General features: G+C 48.5%; 1 protein-coding gene across 3 annotated transcripts in view; it reads left to right on the plus strand.

Moving 5' to 3' along the window:
- Positions 1-25,333, plus strand: part of RGS22 (regulator of G protein signaling 22) — a 1,028,745-nt gene that overhangs the window by 139,724 nt on the left and 863,688 nt on the right. For all 3 annotated transcript variants that reach the window (XM_085605181.1, XM_085605183.1, XM_085605184.1), the window contains one exon: positions 21,607-21,772. In XM_085605181.1, coding sequence (XP_085461307.1) covers positions 21,607-21,772 — 166 coding nt within the window. The remainder of the gene's footprint in view (positions 1-21,606; positions 21,773-25,333) is intronic.

The following is a 25,333-nucleotide window of genomic DNA, read 5'->3' on the forward strand; positions in this document are numbered from 1 at the left end:
GTGCTCCATCACTAGCCATGCCATTTTAATATCCAAGAGATATTCCTCTAGTTCCTCGCTATTTGAAGTGTCTTTATAGTAAGTGCGAAAATGGGAAGCTATTTCCCCCGGTGTGTGTAGTGTGTTTCCTTTATCATCCATCATGCCAACCATAGCGTCTAATTCCCTCTTAGGTCTCAAAGTAGCGCCTGGTCTCTCCCGCTCTCTATAGCATTGTGCCGATGCGTATTTACCCATGTGTTTGATTTTGTCATAGGCTGTATCTAGGGGCTCTGCCAGTTTCTGCTGGAGGTCTGCGGTGGTCTGGGCAGATCCCCTCTCCCTCAAGTCCCTTTCCAAATGACCTATTTCTCGTTCAACTGTCTCTAGTCTACCTCAGATGGAACGTAACACACTTGCATGAGTAGAGATCACCACTCCTCTGGCGAACACCTTAAATGTTTCCCACACCGTGGTAAATGAGGTCACTGACCCAATATTATCAGAGAAGAAGTTCTCTATGGCTGTAGCTAACCCTTCTTTAAATACAGTTTCTAAAAGCGAATATGGTGGGAAACGCCATGTGAGTGCACGGATACGTGGTGCTCCATACCGTAAAGGCAAATTGGAAAGGAGAGTGGTCATAGTACGTCGGCAGATGCGCGCACGTCACAACTCTGAAACTCAGTCCCCCAGACAATAACCAAAAGTCAATTTGAGTGTGAGTGTCGTGCACGGATGAATAATGGGTATAACCTCTCACATCGGGGGATCTATGTCTCCAGATATCTATAAGGCCTTCTGAATGCATTATTTCTTGGATGGCTGCTGCAGCCGCAGCTGGACGCCTTGGTAAGCCCTGAGATCTTTCTATACTTGGATCTAATATTCAATTAAGATCGCCCCCCACACCTGTGAAATCCCTTTCCACTGCACCAGTTAAGTCACTAGAGAAGTATAGAAGTGTGGATCATCATGGCTGGGGCCGTATATACCTACCAGGAGGAATTTTAAGCCCCCCCGTCTGCATAGGGCTACCACAAATCTACCCTATGGATCCTTTAGCATGCCCGTCATTTCTACCCCGCCTTCTTATCTACCCAATTTAGGACCCCTCTAGCATGTGAAGTGAAATCTGCAGAGTAATTTACCCCTTGTAGTTCACTACGCTCTGGAGCAAGATGTGTCTCTTGTAAAATAGCGATTGCCACAGAATGCCGTTTTAAATAGGCGCACACCCTTCTAATCTTTCTGTTGTCATTTAGACCACGGACATTCCAGGTCATGAGCTGCAGGACCTGTGTGCTCTTCCCTGCCAAGCCATTTGGTTTGGGTAACGCCTGCTGTGAACCATATCCCTTGCCAGTGATACGCGTTATATGTGACCTCAGTTGCAAATTTAGTACAATACACACACCCGTCCTAATGAAACTACCATGCCCTCCCACGCCTCGAAAATCCCCAACTGTCCTGGCTATCTGATCTCCCTCCCCATTCGCGAAAAACAAACCCCCAAACCCAAAACAAACAATACTGAAGGTGTGATACTCTTGGGGGCAGATTTTGCCATCTTGTCAAACTCCCTACACCACTCTGGTAGCACTTATAACAGCATGAGTCTTATAAATTACTATCTCTACGAGATATAACAGGTTACAATCAATTTGCACTGTGTACATGCAATTTTGTCAGTCAGGACATCGTTAGGCCCAATGAGTCTTCCTGGACATGTCCACTAAGTGTTCTGAACCCTCAGTAGTGACAGCGAGTATCTACTAGTCATATGTTGTAATATGCACAGTACACACTTTATGGCACCTCAACTTTACCATGCGTTGTCTATTCTTGGTTCTGCTCGGCTGGTTGCTCTTCTGGTTCTTGTTCTTCCTGGACATTTGGAGAGCCCTCCGACTGTGCTGAAGATGAGCTAGGTGAACCCTGACGTCCCAGACGCTGCTCTTTCTCTTTAATAAATCGTAGGACCACCTTAGGGTCTGTTGAAAAAGTGCACTTTGCCATCAATTTTGACCCTTAGCTTAGCAGAATACAGCATACTGTACTCCAGGTTAAGATCTTGAAGTTTCTTGTTCGCCGGGATAAAGTGCTGCCGTGCTTCTTGTACCTGCATTGTGAAGTCAAGGAACAGAGTTATTTTCGCACCTTTGTGTGGAAGAGTTCCCAGTTCCGGGGTCTTGCGCAGAGTCGCATCACGATCCCTGTAATTTAGGAGTCTTGCTATAATAGGTCGGGGGCAGCGCCTGCCACCCGTCTGGGTGCCAGGGACCGATGTGCTCGTTCTAACACAAGTATCTCGGAGAAGGTGTCCCGACCTAAGAGGCTGACAAGAAGTTTCTCTACGTAGTGCTCCATGTTGCCTACATTGGACGATTCTGCTACTCCCAAAATGCGGACGTTGTTACGTCTGGATCTCGCTTCGGGATCTTCAGCCTTCGATTGCAGTATACGTAGGATCTTGTCTCTCTCCTTATCGGTCTCTGCATTTGCTCTGACAAAGTCCTCCATGTCCGATTTGCGCTGTTCCACGGTGTCAAGTCTGCCCCATGTTTGTCCATCTTCTCGGACATCCTGTCCATTAGAAATGACAGAGCATCAATTTTGCTGTCGATCTTTGATAGGCTATGCTGGATGGTGCGGAATGCTTGTTTCATATCCACATCTAACCCGGCGTCAGAGTCGTCTAGGGTGGAGTCTTGCTCAGTGGGCATGGATTCTTTCGAACTGGGGGTTTTACGTAGGTCGAATTGTAGCTTGGGCTGTAACTTGTCCGTCTTGCCAGAATTTGCACACTGTGGGTGCGCAGTTAGTGCGCACTATTGCTGGTGGGTAGTATGTCCCAACGGGACTTGTTGCGTATTGAACAGGGGCCCTCAAGACCGGCGGCTCCCCTCCCTGCGCATTCAGAGTGACTCCCGCGAACCGTCAGTGAGGGACGATAGTGATCACAATATCACTCCAAACAAATCGTCCAGCAGTTAAAACCGAATCCCAAATTGGGTGCAGTATGTCAATTGGCTGACCAGACTCCACGAGCACTAGTACTGCGATTAGCGCTAGTACTTTTCTATTTTTGAGCACCAGAAAGCAGTCCCGGCCCCGGGTCCTCCGGCTAGCGTTGATCTACACTCCTCTAGATTCTGGCTTGAGGGGCTACACGCGACGACCGGCACCTGTTTCTCCTGTTATTCGGGGTACCTGCACCGGATTCTTGCCGCCTAATGATCTGGATTACCGTTGCCTCGCAATACACAGCTTCAGGACTCTTGTGGAAGTATGGGAGCTCAATAGCCCGTAGCTTGGTTGTCCATCAGAGCGGACAATGGCACAATAGCTCCTGGGTCAGCCGCTTGTTAGCGCCGGCAGCTAAGAAACCTCCGAGCACTTCAAGGATGCGGCAGCGGCATTTACTCACAGCACGTCGGCACCTCCGCAATACGTCTCATTGGGCCCCCTGCACCGCATCACCGGATCAGTTGTTCCGCTCTCTTGACCACCGCCGAGACGCATTGATTGTTCGCACGGCCGGAGTGCTCCACACTCCGCACTGCCCAAAGTACATCACAGCCGTTTTCCTACATTGGACAGCACCGCTGTGGGTCGCATCAAGCAGCGCTCAGCGTCAGCAAAGCATTCCACCTTCGTGAGATCGACTCTGCCAGGATTCTTGGGAGGGAGGGTTGGGCGGGGGGAAGCAGGCCACGGACAAAGACTTTGTGTGAAAAAGGCCGCTTTATTGGAACAGGTGCACATTACAATTTTAAAAACCTTGGCAAACAGCCTTCCAAAACTAAACCTCACTAAATAAACCATTTGCCTAACCCCACACCCCGCCCCCTCCCCTAAATTTCTTCGAACCCGCCCCCGCCCGTACATTACAACATTACAACAATATCAAACATTACATTCCTGTATAACCCCATCAAAACCTCTAAATACAAACCTTCCGTTAACCAAACTCCCCTGCCTGCCCCTTTACAGCTATCAATCACCCAAACTGTGGAACCAAACTAAACTTAACCAACGTATCCTTTCCCTGTCGATAACCCAACTCAACAAATGAATCAACCAAACTCCGGCAAAACTGTCAAAATTCAAATGACCCCTGCCACCCAGAAAAAAAGGGGTGGGGTAACAACTAACCACCCCTCTTTCTGCCCCCAACAGAGAAAAAACCTTTAGACCCCTTGACCATGACTTTGAACGTTCACACATCGGGACAAAACTTCCCTAATTTCAAGCAAATATAGATCCATGCCAATCCTTGATAAATGCACACCATTATCCCGAAAACACTCCACCGCCTCAAAACGGATTTCCTTGTGAGTCACTCTCCCGAAACCCATACTGCGGCAAAATCTAGAAATTTCCGCATTCACCTTCTTCCGTGCCCTGTCAATAGCTCTGGGGTTCAAAGCCCCTCCACACCCTCCGCGGGACCAATTACGTCCACAACACATGGCAACCCGACCATCGCTCCTTCAACAGGGCCAAATCCCTCTTCATTGCCCGCAATATTACCACCCTCTTCACGCCACAGAGATCATTCTCGCCCAAATGTATCAACAAAATATCCGGGCACTGGCCCCTCACCATGGCATTATTCAAACACGGAATAAGATCCCTCCAAATCATTCCCCCTTTTCCCTTCCAAATGATCCGAAAGAGATGTTCATTGAACCCCAACATTCCCCCGAAATAACTTTTGCACGCTTGTACATGTGCCCACTTGATGAATGAATGCCCTACAATCCACACCGTCAATTCCTTCGCAAGGGGCCCGGCCACAGAACCTGAAAAGAGAAAAAAGAATGAGACTAACAAAAAGGGGGTTGACGCATGCGCCTCCACTGCATTAACTTTCACATATTTAAGAAAACAGTCTGACGACCAGCGCCCTAGCCGCATAATGTCACCCTGAGACCAACCCCGGTTGTGAGCTTCAGTCGCTGCTCCTATCCTAAAAGAATGAGTCCCAAACTGAGCCCCATCCAAACCAATCCGCTGCAATCCCTTGCTCAAAACCATACGCAGCTGATAATCTGTTACACGGGAGCCATTCATGTGTTTAATATCTTCCATTGCTTTGCCAAACGCAGCGGACAAGTACAACTGGGGGTTCCTGCTTCCAACCACACCCCCTTAGCGCACGCCCCTCTGATCCGTTTTTGAACTGGACAGCCAAATGTTCACACCTGTGTCCGTAAAAAACACCTCTTGCCAGCAAATGCCCCGCTTTTCTTTGGTCCCAAGGAGCTCAGAAATCCGAAAAGCCCCAAAAAACATGAACACCATAAGTGTAGCAAACAACGATGCCTCAAAATCATCCCTGCAAACCACAGGTAAAACTTCCAACAAACGTGCTAAAGTCTGCCAAGAAATAGGTGAGCGAGACAGAAGAGCACCTCCCCGTTCCCTAGCCCAGCCCTCGAGTATCCTCCTTCCCATTTCCCCAGCAGAAGGGGAATATCCCCAAAGGAGCTTACCCATGAAAGAAATACCCGCCAATTTCCCAGCAATAGTAACTCTAGACAAACCTTTCTCAATGAGGTCTAAGATAAACTGCACAACATCCTCTGAACGTCGCCAAGATTCCTCCCTCCTGCAAGCTCCAGATGCCAAAAATTCCTTCCACGCCAAAGCATAAGCTTCGCGCGTGGAAACAGACAGAGAACCTACCACCAGTTGAAATACCCTACGTTGCCAACATACCAGAGGTGCTCCGGCATCGGGGTTGGCGTTTTGTCCGCCTCCTTGGCCAGCCCATGGAATCTCCCCCACTGCGAACGAGACAAAGCATCCGCAATGTCATTGTCCACACCGGAACGTGCAAAGCCCTGAATTAAATGTCATAGCGCAAACAGCCCAAAACAAACACTCTCAACAACTTCAAAATCTGCTCATCCCTTGCTGACTGCCTGTTAACGATTTGCACCACTGCCATGTTATCCACACGGAAAAGCACCTTCTTTTCTCCAGCTCCTTACCCCAAATGGTCAAAGCCACCAGGAGCGGGAGGAGCTCCAAAAAATTAATGCTCCGCCCTCCATTCTTCCAATCCTGCGGCCACTTCTCTGCACACCACCGTCCCTGCCAGTAAACACCAAAACCATCACTGCCTGCCGCATCCGAAAACATTTGTACATCCCACTGTAAATCCTCGTCTGTAGCCAGTGGTACTCCATTAAAGGAGTGCAAGAAAACAGACCACATACGCAAATCTTCCTTCACCCCTGCTGACAAGCGCACGTGATGGTGAGGTAAATGCTGACCCACAAATGCCCGGCCCAGGCGCCTGCAAAAAGTCCTACCTGCCCTGACGACCCTGCATGCAAAATTCAGATGACCCAATAACACTTGAATGTCCTTCACTGTCACCTTCTGTTTAGACAACAGTCTGTCTAGCAAAGCCAGCATTTTTAATTTTTTATCGTTAGGCAGACGAGCCTGCATTGATTCAGTGGCAATCTCAATACCCAAAAAGGATAAAACAGTAGCAGGCCCCATTGTCTTTTCCGGTGCTAGTGGCACCCCCAGCCCTTCCATACGCTTGTGGAAAGTGTCCAGAGCACTCTGGCACTCCGTGGAGCCCGGGGAACCAACAAAAAAGAAATCATCCAAGTAGTGTGTGACCAAATTGTGACCTGTGCGTTGCGTGAAATACCACTGGAGGAACGTGCTGAAAAGTTCAAACAGAGCTCATGACACAGAGCAGCCCATTGGTAAAGCCTTGTCCACATACCATTTGCCTTCAAAATGTATCCCCAACAAAGGCCAGTCATCCGGATGAACCGGGAGCAGCCTAAAAGCTGACTTGATATCACACTTTGCCATGTTTGCAGTTATGCCCGCGGTCACTACAAGTGACATGGCCACGTCAACTGAGGAATATGACACCGATGCAGCGTCTTCATCAATAAAGTCATTGACCGAGGACCCCTCTGGCCATGACAAATGCTGAATCAGCCGAAACTGCCCTTCTTCTTTCTTAGGCACCACCCCAATAGGGGAAATGATCAAATTGTGAACTGGCCAATCATCAAAAGGGCCTGCCATCCTCCCCTCACGCACTTCCTTGCACAATTTCTCTCGCACCGCCATGCTATGCTCTGATGCGGATTTCAAATTATCCGCCCACTTCCTGAGCCGAGGCCCCTGGAACCCCAAATGAAAACCCCACCGAAAACCATCCAAATGTGTCCGTCTTGCCTCCACCTTCTCATAACCCCGCAATGCTTCCTCAAACTGCGCCAATTTAATTGGCGTAGGAGCCCTTTGGCCCAGAATGCTGCCCTTGCTATCCGCCTGACGGTCTGACGCCCCAACAGTTAACGAGGGGATGTCTTTTCCCACACTTAGAGCACTCATGTCGGTATTTGCAAAATTCCTGTGTGCATAAACCCTTGTTGAAATCCCAGCATGCCCCAAATCCAGTTTGTGTCGCGGCTGTGCCTCCCACCCCACCCCAGGTGGGCTTCCCCTGAAAGGGCCGATAAACTAGAGGCAAACCACTAGCTGTGAAAATGGTCTTACCCCCTGGCGCCGCCCCCATTGTATGTTGCCACAAATCATTATCCAACTCTCCCCATTTTGCTTCCGAGTCCCAAGCCACCCGAGCCCGGAACTCTTCGTCATACTGTGCCCATGCAAAACCACTACCCGTAATTTGGTCCTTTCGAATGACATCCATATACTTAAAAATAGCCACGCAGCGCTCAGGACACTTCTCACAGTAAACACTGGCGTAAATTAAAAATGTCGCTGTCCAATTCTCAATTGTCAACGGCACTTTAGGGCTAATTCGTATTCTTCCTCCTTCGAACCCTCTTCGGACCTCACTTCTCTATGAAGAAGTTTCAAAATCTCCACATATTCCCCTTTCCATATGCGCTCCTTAGTTGCCAGCATCAAATGCGCACCTAGCAGCTTTGTCACCCCCATGTAAGGGAGCTTCTTGATTTTTAATTCTTTACTTACCAAGGGCTCCTTAATACCCCCTACGTCAGTGTTGATCCCACTCTCGACTTTAGTATCTAACCCTACTCCACCATCCCCTGTGCCTACTCCTGTATCCTTTACATACTTTTCCTTTGAACAATCTCCCCTCCGACACCTCCCCACTCCCCCCCCCTCCCGTTCCCACAGACACCATTTTAGGTTTGGCCTGTGTTGTAACGCTCTCACCTGGCTCTAAGGAGGGTGCTCGGACGGACTCCGACCGCCGCGCCGACGTCTCATGAGAAACCCTTGCAGGAAGCGAGCTCACCGATGGGCCGCACTCTCCTTTGGCTCGTACCGTCACCGACTGCTTATGTGGGACCGCACCTGGGATCTGCAAAAAACTACGAGACACATGAGAAGACCCCCCCCCCCATACTCCAGCAATTCCCCTTCCTCTGGACTATCTTCCTCATAGTCCAACAGAATTGGCTCCTCCGCCTGTATCACCTCCGTGGCAAAATCCACCACACAGGCCTTACCAGACCCTGCCTTTTTTTGACTCACACTGGCCCCAGTGGCCCCAGAATATCCACTCTGCGGGGGAGCCGACTGTACCCGCCGGTCCTCCCCCAACCGTTGACTGGCCTGACCATCCAATTCCTGTGTAAATGCTGACCACCGTGACCTGCCGAACTTTGGGGCCAGCGAAGTCGCGCCGGACTTTCGTGTGCTGGCCGCGACGGGATCTCCCGATGGTACGGAATGTGCCGCGCCAGGCCTCACCCTCCCTTCTCTTCGGTGTAACTGGGCCGCACCTTGCCTTACCGAGTCCGCTGCACTGCTAGACCTCCTAACCTGTGAAGAAAAATATTGGACTGGTGTGCTGGGTTCCTGAAAACTACGTGCCACACCTGACCCTACACCACTCTGAAAAGACTCCCTCAGCCCACTAGTTCTAGCAAAACCGGAAAAACCCGTACCAACCGGAGACGGAGACACTACCCCTTCCTCATCCCCACTCCATTCTAACATTGCCTGAACCACCGAAGACGCAGAACCAACCCCTTTAGCGGCCCGCAACCCCGCGAACCCTCATAACCTGCCAACTCCCCACCACGATACCCAAACCTAGCCCCCAAATCTTTTAACGCACACCCTTCGCGCTCCCTCACCCATGACCTCCCCCAAAGGGTCCCCTTCGCCAAGGCCCCGAACCCCTTCAGCCCATGACGGAAAAATGTCGAGCCCCTCCCAATCCAAACCCCCCTCAGCCGGCTCCAGATCCCAAAAACCAAACCCTCATGACCCGAACCAAACCCCCGCACCCCTGCTGACCCCTGACGTTCCCTCCCTGAAACCGAGGGCCGCATACCCACCCTAGGCAGAGATACGGGCGCCCTCACACTCCTATGATCACTAATTGCAGCTGCATCGTGCTGGGAATGCCACCCCCCCACCTGAGCCCATTCACCCTCCCCGCACAAACTCCCCCAACAGACCCCCTCTCTCCCTTGAATGATGAAGGGGAGGAAAACAGTAAAGGGCTGACCAAACCACCATCCACAGGACCCTCTGCTCTCTCTAACCCCAAATCCCCCACAAATGCCTGTTTCGGGCCCACTCTGTCAACAGAAGACTCCCCTGCAGGACCTCTCCCTAACGCCCTGGAGCGCATCGAGCATTCCGCGCTGGCTCCCCCCCGACATCAGGCTCGAAAATCTGGCGGAAAACCTCCTCGCCGCCCTCAGGAAAACGGCCCCCGACACCTGCCGCTCCCATGCACACCTTTGCCTCGCTACGAGGAACCGCCACTGTCACCCGCGGTGCCTCAGGCATAGAAGCCGAGCGCCGCTTAACTCGCAGCGGGAGAGGAAGAGGAACGTTCCGCGGCTACCGCTACACCGCCCAGCTCCTTTCTCGCGCCCCACAACTCCCGGCCCACTTCCCCAGTCACGCCCGCCTTCACCGATGCTTCCTGAGAAAAGTGCGAAACTTGAGCGGGGGCCGCCTTTTTAAAACGCGGGCGGCCCCGCTCATTTACCATTCCCATCTTCTGTCTTTTGGGAGAAGTACATGCGGCCACTGCCGCCACTACACCAGCCAAGGCCTGCCGCGTGGGCCGCGACGGCCCCGCAACCTCACCGATGACAAGGTCCATCCTGCCCGCCTCACTTAAGAGTCGGAGGGCCTCCAGGACACGAAAGTCTTGCGACGCTATCGCAGCTGAAACCCTTCTAACTGAAAAACACCCAAAATATTACCACGACAAAAAACACTAAAAGCCAAGCTCCCAGCCACCAGGTCACCAAACCTAAAATGGTGGCTGGGAGCAGGCGCCCAAAAGCTTTATAGTTGGGCTACTTTTGGGCTACAAAAAATGTAGCCCAAACTCAAAATGGCCGGCGCGAGGCCAGCCCCCCCATCCCCCCCCCCCCCCCCCCCCTCCCAAGCCCCCCTTGTGAGGATTATGGAGGATGATTGGTAGCGGTCGGGAGAGCTACCTTAGATCGTGGCCATCTTTGGATCAGACAAGCTCCGGCCCCCACAGTTACTCTTTCTTAATATTTATTAAAAATCCGACTTCACCATTGAATTGGATTTTTAATTACTATAAAAATAGTTGTTATTTTTGCAGCAGGTCTCAGTCATTAGATACAGTATGAGTATTTTAATTTTCTGCATGGTACAGCAAGGCCTGCCACAGTGCAAGTAGCTTTTTGGGCCTTATCAATGTTAGGGACATGGTAAGATTAATTTTCTACATGTCCCATTTTAAATACCATGTACCCTACCGTGTGGACTACGATGCTTACATAGACATGATTGATTAATATTTAAAAAGGAGGTTTTCTCCTGTAAAAAGGTAATTTTGACAGCCCAGGCTGAAGGTTTAAAACTGCAGCAGTCGGGCTATAATGGTGGGCCTGAAGCCATGTTTACACTGCCAATATAGCGGAGGTCAAAATGTGTGCTGCATCTCACTAGTGGTATTTAACGTCTAGTCCCTGTGCACACCTCGTACCATATACTAGGGACTTATAGGTAAATTAATTAAACCAAATATTAACATGCCTGTTAGAACTGGGGGTCTCTAGTTGGCTGAGGTAGGTACCTTCTGTCCAAATAGGGACCCTTGCGTCTAAGTCAGGGAAAGGAAGGACACCTTCTCAGATAGCCCCTGCTCACCCCCTCGGTAGCTTGGTACGAGCAGCCAGGCTTATCTCCAAGGCAAATGTGTAAAGTATTTGCACCCATGCTCACAGTAACACAGTGATTACACCACAAATGGACACCACACGAGTCTCATAAAAACAATCCTATGTTTATAAAGAAAAGATACGATGAGACCACACGATAAAAATCCAACATATGCGTATTTTTAATATTTCACCTTGCCGGTTATTAGGCCAGCAAGCACTTGTAGGTTCTTGCAGTATTAATGAGCCATTCTCGATGATCTAATGCAGTCCTATTGCAATGCTATGCAGTTCGTAATGCAAGATTCAGGCAATTCGTAATGCAAAAATAAGGCACTTCGTAATGCAACGATCAGGCAGTTCGTTATGCAAAAATAATGCATGGACGGTCTCTATGCCACGCTTACTGACTCGCTTGCGGTCAGCTACTGCCAAAACATGCCTCCAACACTGGTACGATGGAAAACAAAGTGCAGTTCCACACTCCGGCCCCGGTACACCCACTCCTAGGCACGTACGGGCTTGAGCGGAGGCTCGCGTTGCAAAGATAGGAAAGGCCAAGAGCGTTTTCTCTCGGAACCCGCACCCCGCCCCAGGTGGCAACACACGCACGTTCGCTGAGCTTTACCTGGGGGGTGTGATCTCACTCTCCTCTCCTCACGGCTTGGGCCTCTGTTGTGACTTCGTTGATCTTGGGCAATGGAACTCGGACCTCCGACGGTGATGATTCGAGGTCTCTCCTTGGCAAAGGCAGGCTCGGGCCGGTGGCGGTGCTGCTCACAGCCGGTCCGGGCTGATGGCAATGACAATTGCAACACTTCTGGTCACACTGTCGATCAAAGGCAGAGAACAAGACTGCTCCGGGACACACAGTCACTAGGCAAGTCTCACGAAGGTCTAAGGCTGCAACAGGGCACACGCACGCAGCGTCGCTGAGACTCACTTGAGCTCCGGGTGTACACGATCACAGGGCAATCCTCACGAAGGTCTCGGGCTGCACGAAAGCACACGCACACAGCATCGCCGAGACTCACTTGGACTCTAGGTGCACACGATCACAGGGCAATCCTCACGAAGGTCTCAGGCTGCACGAAAGCACACGCACATAGCGTCGCCGAGACTGACTTGGACTCCAGGTGCACACGATCACAGGCCAATCCTCACGAAGGTCTCGGGCTGCACGAAACACACGCACACAGCGTCGCTGAGACTCACTTGGACTCCGGGTGCATACGATCACAGGGTAGTTCTTACGGAGGTCTCAGGCTGCATGAAGCACACAGCGTCGCTGAGACACACTTGGAAACTTTTATGTTCCTGAGTTTCCACAACAGGGAGCCAGCTCTCCTCGGGCCCTTGGAGACATGTTACTTCGGGATACATCACACAGCAAAGTCCTTTCAAGCAGGGGGACACAGCACACAGAAAAGTCCCTTAGCCTCTCCTTAGTTAAATCAGCAAACTGCAGGCCAGCCCCAGAACACACAGCAAGGGTCAGTCCGTCTCTTCAGCTGTTCTTCCTTGGCAGAGGTTCCTCTTGACCGCGAAGTAGTTTCAATTCTTTTCAGTCTTCATCAGTCCAAAGTCCAGGGGTTTCAGCTCTCATAGTTATACCCCTAAATGTCTTTGAAGTCTTTTGGTTCAGGGGGGCACTGACCCCTGTCCGAACCAGTTCTGCGTGTCTCCCTGCCAGTGACACCTTCTTTCTTTGATAGTGGGGGTCTGGGTCCTCAATCACTCAGCAGGAGATGGAGCCATTGTTTTATGCCAGCAGCCCAGGCCTCTTCACCTCCAGGGGCTACTCCTCCCCCCTACACTCCAGATGCAGGTCAGACGTGGCTGTCTCACCTACTCCTCGCCTGGGACAAGACATTCCCCAGATCCTATCACATCATTCAAATCCAGACAGTCAATCCACAACCAGGCAGAGACACACAGAATTGTTAGAACAAAAAAACAGCCACTTCTAAAAGCGTGATTTCTAAACACACAGTTCAAAATCAACCTTCACAAAAAAGATTTTATTAAATTGTGAGTTCAGGCACCCTAAACTTCACCTCTCCATCTTAAACCTATGGTAAGATAGGCTGGAAACGTATTAAACAGCCTCCCCCATTCTGTCCTGTGGGCAAGATGGCCTTGCAACAGTGAAAAACGAAATGGAGAGTATGTCACTGGCAGGACATGGTACACACCTTAGTACATGTCCTACCTTTCACATACTCTGCAACCTGCCCAGGGGGGTACCTTGGGCCTACCCTAGGGGTGTCTGATGTGCATAAAAAGGGAAGGGTAAGATCTGGCAAGTGGGTGCTCTTGTCAGGACAACAAGGCAGTTTAACAAACTGCGCGCAGGCATTCCAGTGGCAGGCCTGAGATCTCTTTTCAGGGCTACCTATGTGGGTGGCACAATTAGTGCTGCAGGCCCACTAGTAGCATTTGTAATACCAGCCCTGGCACACTTAGTGCACTTTACTAGGGACTTTACTAGTAAGACAAACATGCTAATTATGGACAACCCATTACCATAACACTTAACACAGAGAGCATATGCACTTTAGCACTGATCAGCAGTAGTAAAGTGGCCAGAGTCCTAAAACCAACAAAAACAGGTCTGAAACAATACAGGAGGAAGGCAAAAAGTTCAGGGATGACCCTGCAAAAAGGGCCAAGTCCACCACAACCCCTTTCCAGCCAAAACACAGGGTAGACCAATCACTACCTTGGTGGGCTTCCCTGCTTTGGGCGATAGAACACAGACTCTGGCCCACAATTGCAGGGGCATATTCCAGTTCTACGCCAATCTTAACCCAGTTTGATCCCTCAGTCCATACTCTCAGGGACCCCTAAACTAACCCGGGAGGACCCATCTCCTCACCTGGGGACCCCATCTGTGCAGCACCTAAACTTACTTTGCTCACAGATGTGTCCACACTGGTAGACAGTACCCACATGGCCAACACAGTGGTGTGGCCTTGTCCACCCTCGAGGTGTGACTCCAGCCCCCCTCCCAGGGGCAACTGCGTCCACCGGGGCAACTGCGTCCACCAGGACAACCAGCCACAGTGGCCACTAACAGCTGTCAGGGATGAGAGCCAGGCCTCTTGCCTTTCAGGCCTCTCTAACCTCTGTGGCGTCAGAAAGCGGGGGACAGTAGCCCCAGGTGCCTGGCACCTTTCCTCCACTCTCCCTTCTGCCAAGTCAGGTATGGCATCCTGACACTGGCCCGCCAGCCCAGGGTCTGTACCCTCCGGCTGGACAAGAGACTGGGGTGAGCTCTCCCACACCCTGCCTTCTTTTCTGTACCCATGCACCCTCCTCACTGGAGCAGTGCTACCAGACACCAGAACTGGTGGGATGCTGGTTACAGCAGTCCCTCTCAGTTCACCTGACACTTTGGGATCCCCCTCACGAAGTGACCTCCCAGTACAGACTAGGCTCCCCTCCTGGTGTTCTCATATGGAACCAACCAGGTCCTGGGACTAGGTATCGGGCACCTTGGGACACAGCCCCCTCCCACTCCTTCTCCTCGGAGACAGGACGTGGGACCCTACACCCCTCCCACTACATTGGGACCTATCTGGGCTACCACAAAACTCCCCTACCTTATTTGGTTGGGGAAAACCTGAACCACCCCCTTCGGGGTCACTCCCAAAAGCTTCCTTAGACCCTCGGGAATCCACCCAAAGGTCTGCCTCCTGCACAAGCTCCCTGGAATCAGAGAACTCGCTCCCCACCGGGTGTTGGCATAGCTCTGGAAAACAGGGACTTAAAATATGCTCTCCAACAAATGAATCACACAGCCCCCCACAGTTGTTAACCAAGCTATCCTTTGCCTCACCCTCCAGTGCCTCACACAAGTACACCCACACCACTCTCCTGAGATTGGCAAGACAGTGTCTGACTGTCTCCGTCACTCAACCTACACTCCTCTGGGTGGTCTCCACTCTCACACACCAAGGTTTGTACCATGGGGGAAACCCTCTCCCTGCACCTCTCATCTAGGGTCAGTAGAGTGTCCCTCCCACCACTAGGAATATGATCCCCGGTGTCAGTTCCCCAATTTACTTCAGGGACACTGCACACCACTGGCGCTACCTCATAAACCTGAACCCCCTGGTGTATGTTAACCCCCTCCCTCAAGTCAGGTGCCACATCTCTGGGTGTATGTACTTTTCTCTCAGCACTAGACACTGCATTTTTGCTGCCACCATCTGAGCTGGACTCCACCTCCAACCCAGCAGAGCTCACCTCCTGAGCTACACACATCTCTTTTGACTTGGCTGAGACACTCATGGCCTCGAGCCTTTCGAGCTCCAAATCAAGCTCCCTCATTCTTATCTTATGGGCCAAAAGCAATTTCCTTTCCTCCAAAGCGAGTGTGTTCTTGTTCTCCTCTGCCCACCTTTTGCTCTCAATGAGCAACTTCTTCTCATCCGCCTGAGCCTTTAGTTTCAAAACCTCCAACTCGCGCTCTCTGACCCTTTGGTTTTTCTCCAGCTCCTCTGGGGAAAAACTCCTCCCTGAATGGTTACTACCAGCCCCTGAGGCTGGTCATTCCACCGGCAAATCCTGTGTACCAAATCCATTCCTGGGTCATCCTCATCCACTTCAATATCACCTGTCTCCTGAGCCTCTTTGGCTTCCCACCAGGCCCTCAAGGCCGTTTGCAGCTCCTCCTTCTTGGCGCTACTTTTCATGGGACATCCCAAAGCTCTTCAGAAGTGCCTCAGTTGATCAACTTTGTAGGTAAGCAATGCCTCCATGTCGAATTCCAATTCTTCAGCTTCACTGGCTTCTTGAATCCTTTGAGACATGATGTGTGGCTTAAAGGTCACTCAAAAATAGAACCAAAAATCAAAACACAATATGTGGTTGCGTCGTGGTCTGCACGAAACTAGTGATGTACACCAATCACTGTGAGTGAATTTGCAAATACACGTTCAAATCCCCAACCACTGACCACCAATGTTAGAACTGGGGGTCTCTAGTTAGCTGAGGTAGGTACCTTAGTCCAAATAGGGACATTTGCTTCTAAGTCAGGGAAAGGACGGACAACTTCTCAGATAGCCCCTGCTCACCCCCCTCAGTAGCTTGGCACGAGCAGCCAGTCTTATCTCCAAGGCAAATGTGTAAAGTATTTGCACCCATGCTCACAGTAACACAGTGATAACACCACAAATGGACACCACACGAGTCTCATAAAAACAATCATATGTTTATAAAGAAAACATGCGATGAGACCACACAATATAAATCCAACATATGCGTATTTGTAATATTTCACATTGCCGGTTATTAGGCCAGCAAGCACTTGTAGGTTCTTGCAGTATTATTGAGCCATTCTCGATGATCTAATGCAGTCTTAATGCAATGCTATGCAGTTCGTAATGCAAGAATCGGGCAATTCGTGATGCAAAAATAATGCACTTCTTAATGCCACAATCAGGCACTTCGTTATGCAAAAATGATGCACTTTGGCACCGATCGCGGTGCTCTGGACGGTCTGTATGCCACTCTTACTGACTCGCGGTCAGCTACTGCCAAAACATGCCCCCAACACTGGTACGATGAAAAACAAAGTGCGGTTCCACACTCCCGCCCCGGTACTGCCACTCCTCGGCACGTACGGGCCGCGATATGCACTTGAGCGGAGGATCACGATGCAAAGATGGGAAACGCCGAGAGCGTTTCTCTCGGAGCCTGCACCCCGCCCCAGGCGGCGACACACACAAGCTCGCTGAGCGTTACCTGGGGGGTGCGATCTCACTCTCCTCGTGGCTTGGGCCTCCGGTGCGACTTCGTTGATCTTGGGCAGTGGAACTCGGACATCCGACAGTGATGGTTCAAGGTCTCCTTGGCAAAGGCAGGCGTGGGCTGGTGGTGGTGACTTCTCACAGCTCCTCTGGGGAAGCCGGTCCGGGCCGATGGCAATGATCATCGCAGCACTTCTGGTCACGCTGTCGATCAAAAGCAGAGAACAAGACTGCTCCGGGACACACAGTCACAGGGCAATTCTCACTAAGGTCTCCGGCTGCAATAGGGCACACGCACACAGCGTTGCTGAGACTCACTTGAGCTCTGGGTGTACACAATCACAGGGCAATCCTCACGAAGGTCTCAGGCTGTACAAAGCATACACACACAGCGTCGCTGAGACTCACTTGGACTCCGGGTACCCACGATCTCAGGGCAGTTCTTACAGAGGTCTCAGGCTGCACGAAGCACACGCACACAGCGTCGCTGAGACACACTTGGAAACTTTTTATGTTCATGAGTTTCCACAACAGGGAGCCAGCTCTCCTCGGGTCCTTGGAGACACGTTACTTCGGGACACAGCACACAGCAAAGTCCTTTTAAGCAGGGGGACACAGCACACAGCAAAGTCCCTTAGCCTCTCCTTAGTTAAATCAGCAAACTGCAGGCCAGCCCCAAAACACACAGCAAGGGTCAGTCCTTCTCTTCAGTCTCTTCAGCTGTTCTTCCTTGGCAGAGGTTCCTCTTGACCGCGAAGTAGTATCAATCCTTTTCAGTCTTGATCAGTCCAAAGTCCAGGGGTTTCAACTCATAGTTATACCCCTAAATGTCTTTGAAGTCTTTTGGTTCAGGGGGGCACTGACCCCTGTCGGAACCAGTTCTGGGTGTCTCCCTGCCAGTGACACCTTCTTCCTTTGAAAGTGGAGGTCTGGGTCCTCAATCACTCAGCAGGAGATGCAGCAATTGTTTTATGGCAGCAGCCCAGGCCTCCACCTCCAGGGGCTACTCCTCCCCCTTACACTCCAGATGCAGGTCAGCCGTGGCTGTCTCACCTACTCCTCCCCTGGGTCAAGACATTCCCCAGATCCTATCACATTCAAATCTAGACAGTCAATCCACAACCAGGCAGAGACAAGGAATTGTTAGAACAAAAAAACAGCCACTTATAAAAGTGGGGTTTCTAAACACACAATTCAAAACTACCTTCACAAAAAGATGTGTTATTAAATTGTGAGTTCAGGCACACTAAACTACACCTCTCCATCTTAAACCTATGGGAAGATAGGCTGGAAACATATTACACCGCCTCCCTCATTCTGTCCTATTGCCACGATGGCCTTGCAACTGTGAAAAACGAAATGGAGAGTATTTCACTGTCAGGACATGGTACACACCTTAGTACATGTCCTACCTTTCACATACACTGCACCCTGCCCAGGGGGTACCTTAGGCGTACCATAGGGGTGTCTGGTGTGCATAAAAAGGGAAGGGTAAGGCCTGGCAAGTGGATGCACTTGTCAGGTCAACAAGGCAGTTTAACAAACTGCGTGCAGGCACTGCAGTGGCAGGCCTGAGATCTCTTTTCAGGGCTACCTATGTGGGTGGCACAATTAGTGCTGCAGGCCCACTAGTAGCATTTGTATTAGCAGCCCTGGCACACATAGTGCACTTTACTAGGGACTTATACTAGTAAGACGAACCTGCTGATTATGGACAACCAGTTACCGTAACACTTTACACAGAGAGCATATGCAGTTTAGCACTGATCAGCAGTAGTACAGTGCCCAGAGTCCTAAAACCAACTAAAACAGGTCAGAAACAATACAGGCGGAAGGCAAAAAGTTCAGGGAATGACCCTGCAAAAAGGGCCAAGTCCAACAATGCCAATTCAGCCATATTTAAAGGAGGAGCACAGACACTTTAGAACTAGATAGCAGGGCATAACTGCATGTAATTCTATATCCAGCAAGATTATAGGGTCCTGAAAAGTTGAAAAATCTCATGTAATCTTGCAGAAAAGGCAGTTTTCCTACACTCACCATCTTTAATCCATGCATGGGGTTCGAGTCCAATGTCTTTTATAGTTACAAAAAGTGGGTGAAAAGACTAAATACATTTCAATGTAACCAGTGATCCTGGGACTTGTTAAGATATCATACATTGTGTATCTCAAGTACAAAGTTTGTTGCAGCACAAGTTCCTGCCACCAAGACTCCAGTTTTGCTACTGGGCACAGGCATCCCAGCAATATAAGGAGGACCTGGCTTGGCAGTTCGTGCTGAACAGTTCCCATTGGAGCAGGGTAAAGACTGTTTTGCACATAGCCGGGTCCAAACTGAGGTGGCATGGTGAGCAAAAGAACAATGAGTTGGAGTGCTACCCCGAGTTATTGCCAATGGTTAGAATTATTGCAAGCAGCCTCTCATCACATTTTGTGTGTTTCATGTACTGCCCTAAGTGGCATGGGTATGCCCAAACGTGGGCCCAATGCTGTGTGTCACTGGAACTAAGTTGCTACCTAGATGATGAGCCCATAACTAGGGTGAATCCGGTCCTCGGTTGGTTGTGTTCTGATTCAGGGAGGACCTGCCTCTGCAGTTCGGACTGGACTGTTCACATTGGAGCAGGGTCAAGACTGATTTACATATAGCTGGGTCTGAACTGAGGTGCCATGGTGAACAAAATAAATATGGGTTGTAGTGCTACCCCGAGCCATAGCCAGTGGTTAGATTTATAGCAAGCAGCTTCCCATCACCTTTTGTGTATTTGTCCCGAGCAATACTCTAATTTGAATGGCTATTCTGTCTAGTCTCTCCATTGTTCCTTTATCCAAAGGTGTGTGTCCTGGCCATCATACTTGACATTTGCCTTTTCAGGTGAACAACATTATCAAAAATTATTTTTACTATATGTGGGTACTCTGTGGAATCTTACCTTTACTAATTCTCTCTTAAAGGCCGGGTGTGCTAAAGGATTTTATGGTAGTAAAAGTGTGCTGGGCCTTAAAACATAATCTCTTAGTCAAGTCGTTTAATATTTTTCCGCATTGGACGTATGGACCTTTGTTAGTTGACGTGACGCGTTGAAAGGGAGAAGATAGCAACAATACATTTCTAACTTGTGAATCCAATGTGACTCCACAATAAGGACCAAGAATCACTAAATGTGGTTAAAGGGTTTTATTTTGAATCGCCAATCAATCTAGTATATATGCAGGCCACAATTAAGTTCAATAAATGCAGAAATACAATAGGTAAACTGGAATATCTCAATAGGTTGAGACAAAATAGAATGAGTTGCTGAATTGTGATAACCGCAACAATAAAGAAGCAGATTAAGGCGAAAAGATGTTCCATAAGCAAACATCCCTTCTGTCTTCTAAACATAAGTCAAATATCAGGTCGCCTACTAGGGGTCTCTATTTCAAGAGCATAGAAGGCGTCAGCATGATCAGACTTAAGTAGAAGTCTTGCAGGAAGAGAAGTGTTTTAGCAGAAAACTTCACACTTGCAAGAATAAGCCAAGCAGAGAGGTCTGTACCCCTCAAAGTACAAAGGGAATCTCTCTAACATTCAACTGTGAGAACACAGATCTAAAACTCAAGAGATTCAGAAACGTCCTTATAGCCTTCACACCACCAGGAACCAGTCCACTCATTACTCAAATGCATCTGCAACATCTGGTTTCCCATCGCATCAGATTGCCTGTTTTGACCATTAATTCTCCACGTTCACTGACCAGTTCTTCCCTCCATGCCTTTCTATCAGCAGTCTAATACAAAGAAGAGGTCTTTCTGTAACTAACAAAAATCATGATAATTTACCTGCAAACCAAGAGAGAACTTGCTGGTAAAGCAAAAAGCATTTCACCTGCAGCTAATTTAAGCTAAGCATTTAATCTGCATTTTGATCCATGGTTACATGCACACGTGTTACTTGAGGAATAAATGCAAAACGTGAGTAAAAGAGTACATGTTTACAAATGCAAATATAACTTGACATAGAAGTGTAATAATGTGAATAAAGACTACTTGCTTATATGTTTAAACTGAACATTAGTGTATAAATCTCTTATCTTTACAATGATTACATTTCATAAATGCATTTAAATGTTTCACACACGTTAATGACGTTAAGGCGCACAGTGAATATAATGTAAGATGCAGGTATATAATTGTATTTCTTTGACTTGTAAGGGTGGAGGCTAAATTACGCTGCACTAGTAGCAAACCCTGTGATACCTCCAGGCCACAGATGGGAGGTAATGTAGACCATCCCAGTCAATTGAGATCTAAAACCCTGCAGCAGTTATCATTTTGCAGGTGTCTTTACAGGCAGATTTGTTATCTAGTGAGTGGATGGAAATTGGAAATAATGTGTGCTCACTTTAGTAGTGTGTGCTTATCTCCATTTTCATGTCCACGGTTACCACCATCAACTTGCTGGTGGTAATGTCTACTTAATTTTCTATCCTCTGTTGCTATTTTACCATGTTATTTATGCAATACAACAACGACAAATTCAAGTTTTTCTGCAAAAATGTGAATCTGTAAATCTGTGGAAACATTAAAATAAACGGAAATGGTGTTTTTGCTCAGTGCAGTTTTTTTTAGCAGGGGGGATTGTGCAGGACTCCAATAGTATTTTATTGATTGCAAATAAAATAACTAAAAGAAAAATGAGGGGAAATCTTATTTTATCAATTATTTGACCCACAGGCTTGCCAAGCTGATGTCACAAGTAAAATTAAGTAATGAGGGTGCAGCAGTATTTGTCGACCCAAGGTACGAACCTTGGCTTATTACAAAAGAACTCCCTCCAACCCCAGTAAAAGAGGATGACAATGAAGCCCTGATGAAGAAGCTCTACGTCAGTCTTGGCCAGGTAACCGCTGTAAAGAATACTTATACTAAATCTGCTTTGATCTCCTTAAATATATAAAATCTTGCATTTCAATAAATCATATGATGTCTAGTGCAAAGCAAGTCACTCCAAGAGCCAGAAATGATGAGTGTAGAACATCAAAGCCCTTTCCAACAGAAACGGTACAGACCGATGACTATAAATATCTGTGCATGAATCTCTTTACCAAGAAATTATTTGTGCCTATCAACTTTGCTACTCATATCCTGTGTCTCTGCTGCATGGCCATGCTTAGTTGTTTCTTTACTGTGGTTGTCCGTGATTTTTTACATTATTTCCCAGCCATGAAGCCTATGGTTAAGTTTGCTTCCAGCACAGGGTAATCCTGTATTTCAACAGGTTTAGTGCACAAATGGGGTTCAGCCTTAAGTAGCATAATTATTTATGTTATGGTTTTTCAAAGCACTGATATTTCGCTTTCTGGGCACCTCACTAAAGTTGCTTTTTCTCTTGTAATGATTAGGTTGCTGAATTCTGGATGCACTGTACATTGAGGATGTTCTGTATATTGCCTGCAAGTCGAGGGATGCCCTGTCATTGACCAATTCTAGTGTTGGTGTTTGCTTTATTCCCTTGATCGCAGTTAAGCAGATACCCACACCCTTAGCTCAAATGACAACCACCACCTCAGCTTGTGGCACCGATGACATGCTGTATGTTACATTTTCATCCTTTACATATCGACCATCAGAGTAGATGGTGAGATTTATGGTACTACATAAGGTTGCCGGGGGGGGGGTGGGGGGGAGAGAGAACATGTCCCCTATAGGTCGTGAGGGAGCTTATTTGCTTATTATATTTATTGTTGCTTCCCCTTTTCTTCCTGACCTCTATTCATTCTCAAAGGGGGCTCTCTTTTTGCACTACTGGCCACATGACTCCAGAATACACTAAATTTTCACTCTCTGTATTATAGATAGCAGTCTTTAGAACGTCACCTGGCAAGAATTAAATGGATTGTTCTTTTGGCGTTTGTGTGCAGTTATGTCCTTTGCTTCGCTTTTTGAAACCATCTACCCTGGTACATCCGCGGCTTTGTGCATAATTGAGGCTTTATTCAGATTCTTTAGCATCAGAAGGGTGACACAACTGGAATGCCTGCCTTCTTCTTCGGCACAGCTGTCATTGATGCATAGGAAGCGGGGTACAGACTTCTGTGCGGCTCACTCCACTCCAATTAGGACTGTTTCACACTATCAAACGTGTACACGTGGGACTCGTTCCCTTCCTAACATTAGGGCCCACAGCACCCTTGTTACACTGTCTCTGACATTATTTGTGCTGTGCATTATTTTCAAGATCAAATAAATCAGTGAGATCTCACTCATACTGTGAGGTCAATCTCAGACACCTTCTAAAAAATGATGGCGTTTGCTGATGCAGCTGCTCTCTATATTCTGTAATTTCCTTTTAAAAAAAAGTGAATCCGTGTTTGACACGTCTTGTCTATCAGCTTAATCCCTTTAAAAGCCTTAATATTTCAACTTCCCACCCCCCTAGATTTCATATCTAATCACATGTGAGCACACCTCGCATACATCAGCCTGCCTCTGCGTCTATAATTCAGAGCAAACATTGCATACAAATTTCGAATCACTGCAGAAAATAACCATTGGCAAATCAATATGTATCACCTTGGAAAGTTGGTGCAGTGGTTATTTTTTTTTATTACAGGCATTGGAAAAAAAATGAAAAGAAAAAAATAGAAATAATGCCCCTCCCCAACTGTCTCATCCATATTCTTGCACTAAAAATGTTAAATTCAAAGTTATTAGTGTAAACTTGTAGTATTAATAGAACGCTATGAGTGTTTCATAGCATATAACAGGTATTGTAACCCTTATTAGAATAAGTGACCATCGTAGGAGAAAACTATGCGCAAGGGTAAAAATTAAAGGAATAGAGCCTTAGTAGTGTCAGTATAGGCTCACCAACCCTGGCACTGAAGTGCCCTTCTTTTTAGGTAGATGTGCGCAGATCAGGAAAAATGCCACCACATGCAGTATAATAGAGCCTATAGACAAAGTAGGCTGGTCTACTGATTATGCTGAACACTGTAGTGGGCTTAAGCAAAATGCCAATGACACTTTAAAAGACTATTCGATGACTTGGATTGATCCAGAACCCCTCTATTTATGCATGAATGTATGCGTTTATAGTCATGATTTTTTTAGATTACATGCAGCTGGTGGGACAGGTGAAGCAGTCTCTAGGTCCAGGCCTAAAAAACTATGAATCATTTTTTTTCTTTTTTTTAAACTGCTGAAATGCTGTGCTCCCATCCGGCCTTTATCTCTTCAGAGCTATCCTATGCTACGTTTGGCTGTTCAAGAAACTTTGAGGTAGCATAACACCCTTTATTACCCAGGCAAAGGAAGTGGGGCTCACTGTTGAATGGCTTAGGCTTCTGACTTTATAGAACCCCCTTGGCAGTCCTAGGAAAACAATTTGCTAAGTTCATGAACTCGGGTTTCAGCTCCTTTTCTCCACCAGCGTCACATTATCGTTCAGCATTCAGTGGGCAGGTGGGAGGCCTCGTAGATACCTGGGACCCAAAATTAATAACCGCCCCTCTGTCCAGTTACGTGGAATTTAACTGTATTTATTGTTCAGGAAATCTCTTAAAACCTTTCTCTGTAGCTGGACTGCAGTTCAGAGCCTTCCTTTTCTGCTCGGTCTCTGTTAACTTTCTTTTTAGGTCTCGCCTGACCAGCATGCACGCGCTGATCTGCGAGTCTTCTAGTAAGGACTTCCAACTTGGACCACACGGTCATGTGTGTGTTTTTTTTTCTCTCACACGCTATTTGCCTTTGCGTGCGTCTTTCTAAGAAAGACAGCACTCAATTGGCCAAAGGCGTGTGCATGTCCCGCCTTCTCTCGCCCCTGGCCTAGGGAGCTCGGGAGCGAGCAGCGGCCCTGGCACTGTGCCTGCTGCATTCCTTAAATTCCGCACACCACTCACGGGATTTTTTATCTAGTTTTGTAAAACTTGCATTAAAGATGTTCGGGACAAAAAAGTATGAGAATGTGTATGGTAAGTGCTGCGCAAGGTGAAGTCTGCACTGTTTTGATTACTGATAAACAATGAATGATTGTTATGCATGGTAAGGGGGCGAGAGAGAGACATCTGGTACCCCAGGTACAGTCATAACCTCTGCTGACCTCAGGCTGCACCCGAGCAGCACCAGGTTATGCTGCAGTACGCATTTGTTTAGCAAAAAATCCCGCCGGGGCACCCCATTCTCGCCACAGCAGACGCTCTTCAAATATTTCCTCTCTTAACAGATTCTGCTGAAATGGAAGCGCGCACTCCGCGGCGTAAATAAATTAACGGTGGGATGGCACGTTTGAGGAGAGTCCGCGTCCCCTGACTCTGAGGGGGTAGGTAAGTAGGCACTGACCGTTCCGAAACCCAAATTAGACAGTAGGGTTTGGGGGTGCGGCGATCTCGGAAGAGTGTGCGCAGCACATTTCTCTACCCACGCCCCTCCTCCGCCACACAGTTGTCACGGGCGCGGGCAG

Source organism: Triturus cristatus, chromosome 5_1 (assembly GCF_964204655.1).
Source record: "Triturus cristatus chromosome 5_1, aTriCri1.1, whole genome shotgun sequence".
NCBI lineage: Eukaryota > Metazoa > Chordata > Amphibia > Caudata > Salamandridae > Triturus > Triturus cristatus.